Source organism: Mobula hypostoma, chromosome 6 (assembly GCF_963921235.1).
Source record: "Mobula hypostoma chromosome 6, sMobHyp1.1, whole genome shotgun sequence".
NCBI lineage: Eukaryota > Metazoa > Chordata > Chondrichthyes > Myliobatiformes > Myliobatidae > Mobula > Mobula hypostoma.
In genome coordinates this window covers 165621327-165632121 of record NC_086102.1, presented here as the reverse complement: position 1 = coordinate 165632121, position 10795 = coordinate 165621327, and the positions used below count along the sequence as shown (strand labels likewise).

At 42.5% G+C, this 10795-nt stretch overlaps 1 protein-coding gene across 1 annotated transcript in view; it reads right to left on the bottom strand.

Moving 5' to 3' along the window:
- The window catches only part of dnah9l (dynein, axonemal, heavy polypeptide 9 like), a 317674-nt gene that overhangs the window by 179881 nt on the left and 126998 nt on the right, over positions 1 to 10795 (bottom strand). Inside the window, 1 exon segment of the mRNA XM_063052593.1 lies at positions 5610 to 5742. Coding sequence (XP_062908663.1) covers positions 5610 to 5742 — 133 coding nt within the window.

The window sequence follows — 10795 nt, the reverse complement described above, 5'->3', positions numbered from 1 at the left end:
CAGGGAGGAGGCTATGTCACAACCACGCCAGGACCACCAGACCCAAAAGCAGTTACTTTCCCCAAGCAGTAAGGCTGATCAACACCTCCACCCACTAACCCACCCCTCCACAACCAGTACTTTATCACTTCCCGTCAGACATTCCTGTGTTTAGCATCACTATGGCCAATTATACAATCAATTAATGATACAATCAATCTTCGGACGGTACATAAGCTATCTTACATATTTATATTTATTGCATTTTTTATTATGTTCTTGATTTTATTGTGTGTGTTTTTTTTGTGCTGCATTGGACCTGGAGTAACAATTATTTTGTTCCCCTTTTCACCTGTGTACTAGAAATGACATTAAACAATCTTGAAAGGAACATGCAAGGGCAAATTTCCAAATTATTGGGTAAATGCCAGTGGTACCATTCTGTTAATGCATAAATTCTTAAGTGTCTTCCAGCTGGGCATAGTCGCTTTTCTAATTCTGCTCTAAGGGGAGTTGGGACAAACTTGCTAGTCATGTGGTGGGATATCCATAGGAAACGGCTTCTGGCAAATAAAAATTATTTAAATAAACTTAAACAAAAAGTCGCTATTAGGTTTTAGTATTTTAATCTATAATCTAAATTGTAAAACCTCCATATTTACAATTATTTTTGCTGGTATTGAAATGTTTCTGAACATCTCAAACATTCAATGTATTGCCTTAGCTCTGTGTAGTGAGTTTGGGCCAAGATTGTGATGAGATGAAGAATAGTCTCGACGACCCCTGCCTTGGGCATGAACCCGGTAAGGCTGAATTTGTCGGTGTGTTCACTGCTGGACTCCACATGCACTGTCTTCTGCAACTTCTTTCCTGGATTCTACGTCACAACTGTTTGCAGTGCAAAGATTCAGAAGGTAATGGGGAAGCCAAGTTACTTATTTATTGTTTAATTATGTTCCAAATAACTTTTAATGTTACTGGATGTCAGGCATTTTAAAAATGTTTAAAATCTACAACTGGCAAAACTCTTTCAACACATTTCAGGTCAAAGCATCATCATTGTACCACTAGAGGCCTATCTGCTTCCAGCACTGAGATCTGACTGCTGAACACTGGGGGACAGATCCATAAACATGAGCCAAGGCTGTGGTTGGCAGGATCAGACTCACAGATATGTTCCTAAAGCAAGACATTACTTCCTACAAAACGAAACCCAACAGCATGAATGGTAGCGATGCTTCACTACCAGATGACCACAACGCCTTCTATGCCTGCTTTGAAAGGGAGAACACAACGACAGCTGTGAAGATCCCTGCTGCACCTGATGACCCTGAGATCTTTGTCTCAGAGGCCAACGTAAGGCTGTCTTTAAAGAGAGTGAACCCTCGCAAGGCAGAAGGTCCCGATGGAGTACCTGGTAAGGCGCTGAAAACCTATGCCAATCAACTAGCAGGAGTATTCAAGGACAATTTCAACCTCTCATTGGTAGGGGTGGAAGTTCCCACTTGCTTCAAAAAGGCAACAATTATACCAGTGCTTAAGAGGAATAATGTGGGCTGCCTTAATGACCATCTCCTGGTAGCACTCACATTGACAGTGATGAAATGCTTTGAGAGGTTGGTCATGACTAGACTGAACTCCTGCCTCAGCAAGGACCTGGACCCATTGCAATTTGCCTATCGCCACAATAGGTCAATGGCAAATGCAATCTCAATGGCTCTCCACGTGGCTTTAGACCACCTAGACAACACAAACACCTATGTCAGGATGCTGTTCATCAACTATAGCTCAGCATTTAATACCATCATTCCCACAATCCTGATTGAGAAGTTGCAGAACCTGAGCCTCTGTACGTCCCTCTGCAATTGGATACTCGACTTCCTAACCAGAAGACCACAGTCTGTGCAGATTGGTGATAACATCTCTTCCTCGCTGACGATCAACACTGGTGCACGTCAGGGGTGTGTGCTTAGCCCACTGCTCTACTCTCTATATACACATGACTGTGTGGCTAGGCATAGCTCAAATATCATCTATAAATTTGATGATGATACAACCATTGTTGGTAGAATTTCAGGTGGTGATGAGAGGGCATACAGGACTGACATATGCCAACTAGCAGAGTGATGCTGCAGCAACGACCTGGCACTCAACGTCAGTAAGACGAAAGAGCTGATTGTGGACTTCAGGAAGGGTAAGATGAAGGAACACATACCAATCCTCATAGATGGATCAGAAGTGGAGAGAGTGAGCAGCTTCAAGTTCCTGGGTGTCAAGATCTCTGAGGTTCTAACCTGGTCCCAATATAGTGATGTAGTTATAAAGAAAGCAAGACAGCAGCTATACTTTATTAGGAGTTTGAAGAGATTTGGCATGTCAACAAGTACACTCAAAAACTTCTCTAGTTGTATCGTGGAGAGCATTCTGACAGGCTGCATCACTATCTGGTATGGAGGGGCTACTGCACAGGATCGAAAGAAACTGCAGAAGGTTGTAAATCTAGTCAGCTCCATCTTGGGTACTAGCCTATGAAGTACCCAGGACATCCTTAGGGAGCAGTGTCTCAGAAAGGCAGCGTCCATTATTAAGAACCTTCAGCACCCAGGGCATGCCCTTCTCTCACTGTTACCATCAGGTAGGAGATACAGAAGCCTGAAGTCACACACTCAGCGATTCACGAACAGCTTCTTCCCCTCTGCCATCCGATTCCTAAATGGACATTGAACCTCACTTTTTCTTAATATACAGTATTTCTGTTTTTGCACATTGAAAAAGATCTATTTAATATATGTAATTGATTTACTTGTTTATTATTATTTTTATTTTATTTATTATTTATTTTTTTCCTCTGCTAGATTATGTATTGCATTGAACTGATGCTGCTAAGTTAACAAATTTCACCTCACATGCCGGTGATAATAAACCTGATTCTGATCCTAAATTGGAAGGAAATGACTGGTGATGTCCCACAGGATTGTTACTCAACTAGTCACAACTTTCATTCATGAGTTTGCATGCTAGAATTCACCCATTCAAACTTGAAAAGATTGTGTATCAGTGTGGACTAGAGAATGTAATTAGAAAGTAATATTGATTTGTAAAATGTATGGCCCTGTCTTTGACGTTAGTAAGACTGAAGAGCTGATTGTGGACTTTAGAAAGGGTAATTCAAGAAAACACAAACCAATCGTCATAGAGGGATCAGAAGTGGGGAGAGTAAGTAATTTCAAGCTGCTGCACAGGATCAAAGTAAGTTGCAGAAAGTGGTAAAATTAGTTAGCTTCTTCTGGGTACTAGCCTCCAGTGCATCCAAGGTGCCTTCAAGAAAGGGTGCCTCCAGAAGCTGGAGTCCATCATTAAGGGCCCTCACCACCCAGGACTCTTCATTGTTACCCTCTGGGAGGTGGTACAGGAGCCTGAAAGCACACACTCAGTAATTCAGGAAAAGCTTCTTTCCCCGCTATCCGATCTCGAAATGGACATTGAACCCATGAACACTACCTCACTACTTTATTTTAATTCCTGGTTTTGCACTACTTATTTCTGTAATTCAGCTTTTTTCTATATTTATCATGTATTGCACTACTGCTGCTGCAAAGTTAACAAAATCCACAGCATATGCCGGTGATATTAAACCTGATTCTGATTCTGAATCAGAAAAAGGAAGAGCTGTCCACTTAATCTCTCCATGCAACATCTTTCTGATATCCACTGTTTGAATTTGGTAAACCTTTTGGAATTTTGACATTCCCTTCCCACACCATACCCCGCCCCCCCAAATTACGATGCTCACAAGTATACACAACAGACCATGCAAGGCATAAGCAGAGATATGCAGTGGATGAATACAACTTTCTTGCTTTTCTATTCACTGCCTTCTGTCTGAATTTGCCCTGACACCTCCAACAAATTTCCAGTATGTACCACCGATTTCCTGTGTTCTTACAAACCCCTTCAAAACAGCAATAAATTAGTTACATGATAAACCCTGTAATTCTTCGAACTTAACTTCAACATTTCTTGTACTAAATTTTATATGCTATGTGCCTGTAATTTCACTGGTCTGCCTGCCTCCTCCTGTAGCCTAATTCCGTTGTATTAAATAAGCAAGTTTCATACTGTTTGCAAGCCCAAAATGACCTAGCTGCTCCTAAATGGTGATTGAGTTAGAAGATCGACTATGATCTTGCTGAATGGTGGAACAGATGCTGAATGGTCCACCCCTACTCCTATTTTGCTCTTTTGTAAGTCCCACTATTTATCTTCTATAAAAATTTTCCCTTGCCATCTCTGAAATTATCAAGTTGCATTGGTCCAATATTTTATTCAATTATGACAAAGGGAAACATTTGACATGAATTGCATTATGTTGAAAACTGCTTGACCAAGTTCTAATGATACCTTACTTCTCTAAGGAAACCAATTCCCAGGAATTCATGAAACTTATCTCAGTCTTCAATGCTCAATAATCTGTCAAATCAGTATTGACTTACAAGTGGTTGAAACTACATTTATCATATAGATGGAATTATTCATTTCAAAGTTATTCAGACTTGGATTAATTAAGTTATTAATTAACCTACTAATTAAGTTATTACAAACTCCATGTAATTTCTTGTCATTCTGAGTGCTACTACTTTGCTACCATATCCTGTGCTGTAAGCACTGGCTGATATCAGTGCTTAGACTTGGAAATTAGTTCCTTTGGAGAAGTATAGTATTGTAGCAACTTTCAACATGCTGAAATTCTGCCTTTCATCAGAAGTTCTCTCTGGACTAGTCGTATGCAAGTTCAGATCCTACCATAGCAGGTGTGGAATTTTAGATCAGTTTATTTAAAATTAATAAGCTTTTATCAGTAATGGGGTCCAGGAAACTGCAAACAAATATCACAAAAAAATCCTAGTTTACCATGTCCTTGAAAAGATTCATTATTAATCACTTTATTGATGTTACTAAATATGAGCACATAGTTCAAGTGACCACTGATGAATTTTCTCTCCAATATCTACTTACGTAAACCCAAAGCAAAGTTCTTAAATCAACAATGAAATGGTCGAGCAATCCAATCAAGTAACACTAAATACTAACTGGGAATAAAAACCCAAAATTAAAATTAGGGCTAATCTTGGAATTGGACAAGTCAAAGTTAAACAGAGTCTACTGCAACCAACAAACCAGAAACGAGAGCTCCCTTTATTTTTGTACATACTGTAAGGTCAATTGAATTGAAGTTCAGAACAAGACATGGCCTCCGTTATATTGAAAATTTAACTGTTCCCGATACCAAATTTATTGCTTAGTCATAATGCTCAATCGCAAAGTTCAACTGAATTCATCCATTATGAGATTCTAATTATTGACCAACTCATGAAAACTCAACAATGATACTGCTCCAGAATGCTTTGATTAGAGAAGAGAGACCCTTCTGGTCTGATCAGCTGTTAATTCTACAATACAATCTTCTTGTTTAGACAGGGCCAAAACATCTTAAATCCGATTTCGGTCACAGAACCAGACATGCTTTGATGGATTCATTTTCATTACTGTCCATCCAACGCAGAAAGATAAAAATTGACCAAAAACTTTATTAAAACCCAAACCTCAAATGGTCGGTCGCATTTACTAACCATCCTTCCATTCACGTGTAGCAGGGTGCAGAAATCCAAACAGCTCATCCGTAGTCACGGCTTTGGGATTTATTTCACACCATACTGGCTTTAACTTCATGTTGGCATAAGTCCTGTGTAGTGTTCTTAATATCTGTTGGCAGCAGAGATATGCAGTTATACCGTTTATATTTCAGGGAGCTAATAGAGCACATTACTGTTCGCTTTGAGATTCATTGCCGCACTTCCATCTCAGTCAATTTTCTATAAACCCACCTACACCCAAAGCCACCTTCACCGACCCACCCTACCCCTTGTAAGGATGCTATTCTTCTCTGTTCTACTTGTTTCTGTACTTAAAGCTCAAAGTACATTTATTATCTAAGTATGTACAACCTTGAAATCCGTCTCTGAACAGGCAGGAACAAAACAAAGAAACCCAAAAGAACCCATTAAAAAAATAGAAGACTATCATATATCCAATGTGCAGAGAAAAAAACATCATGCAAACAATAAGCACAAGCAAATGGCATTGTGAACTGAAGCCCACAGAGGGCCTGCTCCCAGAACCTTAGCTCAGCGCAGAGTGGAGCAGTGAGCTGAACCAGCCCATCCCTCACCCCAGGCCCTGACACCCACCCAAATGAGGCCTTCTGCTTTTGAGCTTCTGAAAAGTCCTCCTCCTTTGAGAAACGTGGCTTCTCTCTGCCACAGTTGAAGCCTTTGCACTCATTTCCTGCACATCTGCTCTCACTTCCTCCTCTCCCCAGACAGAAAGAGATACAATTCCCTTGATCCTCACCTTTCATCCCACAACCTCTATCCTCTCTCTCTCTCTGTCATTTCCTCCAACTCCAACAGAATTCCATCGGTCACGCATTACTCATCCCACTTTTTCTGCAGGGAAAATTCCCTGTGGCTCCCTGATCCACGTCCTTCTCCAGCCATCCTTCTCCATCCCTTGGGACTTTCCTCTGCAAGAGGAGGTGTTACACCTGTCCCTCACTACTACCATCCAGGGACCTAAACAACTCTTCTGAGGCTTCGAAGTATAAAGTATGCATTATCCCTGAGATTCATCATCTCCACAGATAGCTATTAAACAGAGAAAACTATGGGACCCATTCAAAGAAAAACATCAACACACACCACATGCAAAATAACACGGAAATGGCAACCCAAAAAAATCAAAAAGTACAGAATATAAAACACAAAAAATCGAAAGAGTTCAGGCATATTCAGTTCAGCTGTGTTCATTATCTGCAGGTGGCCCTGATTCAAAAATGCCCAAAATAGCAACAGAGAAAGGAGCAATCAGAGACACATCATTCTGTGAACTAGAGTCCAATCCACACCCACTGACACAGAACTTCAGCACCATCCTCCAACAGAGAGAAACTATTCACACACAGGGACTTCCCTTCAGGAGCAGTGGTGGCGGTGGGGGGGGGGGAGGGAGGGAGGGAGAGAGAGAGACAGACAGACAGACAGACAGAGGAGAGAGAGAGACAGACAGACAGAGAGAGAGAGGGGGAGGAGAGGGGGAGGAGAGGGGGAGGAGAGGGGGAGGAGAGGGGGAGGAGAGGGGGAGGAGAGGGGGAGGAGAGGGGGAGGAGAGGGGGAGAGGGGGGGAGGGGGGGGGGGGGAGAGGGGGGAGAGGAGAGGGGGGGAGGGGGGAGGGGGGAGAGAGACAGACAGACAGACAGAGAGAGAGAGAGAGAGAGAGAGAGAGAGAGAGAGAGAGAGAGAGAGAGAGAGAGAGAGAGAGAGAGAGAGACACAGAGAGAGAGAGACACAGACAGAGAGAGAGAGAGAGAGAGAGGGGGGGGAGAGGGGGAGAGGAGGGGAGGGGAGTGGGAGGGGGAGGGGGAGGGGGAGGGGGGAGGGGGAGGGAGAGAGTGAGGGGGAGAGTGAGGGGGAGAGTGAGGGGGAGAGTGAGGGGGAGAGTGAGGGGGAGAGTGAGGGGGAGAGTGAGGGGGAGAGTGAGGGGAGGATCTAACCTGGTCCCAACATATTGAAGCAGTTATAAAGAAGGCAAGACCGTGCCTATACTTTATTAGGAGTTTGAAGAGATTTGGTATGTCAACAAATACACTCAAATCTTCTATAGATGTACCATGGAGAGCATTCCGAAAGGCTGCACCACTGTCTGGTATAGCGGTGGGGGGGTGGGGGGGTGGGGGGGGCGGGGGCGTTCTACTGCACAGGACCGAAAGAAGCTGCAGAGGGTTGTAAATTTAGACAGCTCCATCTTGGGCACTAGCCTACAAAGTACCCAGGACATCTTCAAGGAGTGGTGTCTCAGAAAGGCAGCGTCCATTATTAAGGACCTCCAGCACCCAGGGCATGCCCTTCTCTCACTGTTACCATCAGGTAGGAGGTACGGAAGCCTGAAGGCACACACTCAACGATTCAGGAACGACTTCTTCCCCTCTGCCATCCAATTCCTAAATGGACATTGAAGCCTTGGACACTACCTCACTTTTTAATAAATATATAGTATTTCTAGTTTTTTGCATGATTTTTAATTTATTCAATATACGTATACTGTATAAAGTATACTGAATTAGATTTATTTATTTATTATTATTTTATTTTTCTTCTATATTATGTATTGCATTGAACTGCTGCTACTAAGTTAACAAATTTCACATCAACCTGATTCTGATTGTGATTCTGAGACTATCACAGGCAGAGACATCTTCCTCCAGCATCCCTCTACAAGTATAATACCGTACTGGTCGTGCCAAATACAATGCTGGTCTTAATCCTGCACATTATGATAGCTCACGTTCCACTCCTCACCTCAGACTGCTGGCCTTTACCCTCGACCATCTCTGCACTGCCCCAATAAATGCAGATTGCAGATGGTCACCATATCCTGCATGTGAGCAGAGCAGAAAGCCAAGCCTGGAACTTGGGAAAGGAGGAAGACACCATTGCTGGGCCTACAGTGCTCAAAGCATTAAGTGTAACCAAACTCTAAAAGAAGATGCAGAGTGGAAATCTGAAACAAGCACTGAGATATTCAGTAGGTTAGGCAGTATCTCTGGAAAAAAGAATTACAAGTTAACATTCTGGAGCAGAATGTCTCATATTTTCTGCTGTTTTGTCAGATTTCTTGTCACCTATCTACAGAGAAGATATCAATAAGCTTGAAAGAGTGCAGAGAAAATTTACAAGGATCTCTCTGGCAATTGAGGACCTGGGCTACAGGGATAGATTGAATAGGTTAGGACTTTATTCATTGGAATACAGGAGGATGTGAGGAGATCTAATAGAGGTATACAAAATTACCACAGGCATAGACAGGGTGAATGCATGCAGGCTTTCTCCCCCTCAAGTTGGGTGAGAACAGATCTAAAGGTCGAAGGCTTAGAGTGATAAGTGAAATATTTAAGGGGACTGTGAGAGGGAAGTACTTCATTCAGAGGGAAGTGGAAGTGGGGAATAAGCTGCCGGTGGAAGAGTAGATTCAGGTTCAATTGCAACATTTAAGAGAAGTTTGGATAAGTACTGGTATGAGGGAAATATGGAGGTCTATGGGACGAGGGAGAAAGCCAGGTTGGCAGAGACTCGATGAGCCGAAAAGCCTGTTTCTGTGCTATAGTGCTCTATGACTGTTACTCTATTTTGAACATCAGTGATTTCTGATTTCTAGGTTTAATAAACCATAGTTTTCTGATGATACAAAGCTTCGTGCCAGTTTGGGGAAAAAAGAAACAGGCTTCATGAACGAGCAAAATGCACGATACTGCTTCAATACACAAGGTCAATCACTACGGTAGGAAAAATAGAAATGACGTATATCTATTAAATGGTGGGAAATTGAAGGTGTTGATATTTAAGAAACACCCAGATGACTTTAAACAGGAAACACTGAAAGTTAATATGCAGGTACAGCAAGTACTTAGTGAAACAACCACTATTATCATCGTGTCAGGCAGCATCTATGGAAACGAGAAAACAGTTGACATTTCGAGCCGACACCCTTCTTGAAGACTGAAAAGGAAAGGGGAAGACAGCGGAATATGAAGATGGGGGAGGGTAAGGAGACTAGCTGGAGGCCTTCCCCTCCCCGCACTTTTTTATTCCAGTGTCTTCCCCCTTCCTTTCCAGTCCTGATGAAAGGTCTCAGCCCAAAACGTACTCCTTTCCATTGATGCTGCCTGTCCTGCTGAGCTCCCTCAGCATCTTGTTTGTGTTGCTCTGGGTTTCCAGTATCTGCAGACTTTCTTGTGTTTACTAGATTCACCTTCACTACAAGAAACCTCAAAGAAAGTCAATATTTATAAAAGGTCAATACCAACTTTGACCCTAGTCCTGACTTGTTTTCACATCTGGCTCAGATTCATTCTTTGATTAAATTATGGATACAGAACCCAAGCTTGAGATTTCCCTTGCACAATGATGAAAGACCTTCAGATCTAATAAATGTAGCCCAACACCACAAACACACAACTTGCTCACTTCCATCGGACTGGGAAGTAGGCAGTGACTTTGATACATGTTGAACCAATAGTTTGACAGGGTGAAAACTAACCTCCTGAGTTCCACAGCACAGGACTGAACCCTTTGGCCCCCACCTCCATGACAATCATTTTGCTCATCCACACTGATCCCATTTGCCTGCATTAGATCTATCTTTTTCTGTTCCTTACATATTCAAGTGCCTGTATAAATGTCTCTTACATGTACTAATATTTAATGATTCCACCACCTCCTCCAATTCTGATTTCCAATTGTGATTTCTGCGATGCCTGTGATTTCCAATTTCCAGACCAATGTGTTAAACTTTCTCCTCAAATCCTCTTTAAATCTCCTCCTTCTCTCATTGGACATACTTTCTGTTTTTGATACCCCAACCATGGGGAAAAGATTCCTACCAACTATCCTATGTTTTTTGATAATTATATGTACAATATCTCACTCTAGCCACCCCAAGCCCCCTCAGCAAGCCCAGCCTCTCCAAGTCGTCCAATCCAGGCATTATCCTGATGAGTCTCTCCTGCACACTCTCCCGTACAAACACATCCTTCCTACACTGTGCAGACAGAACTCCACACAACTCTCCAAGTGCAGCTTGAACTGTGGTTTGTCAAGTTGCAACATAATACCTAACTTTGATAATCTATGCCGGCTGGTGGCGTAGTGGCATCAGCGCCAGACTTTGGAGCGAAGGCTCTGGAGTTCGAATCCAGCCTGCT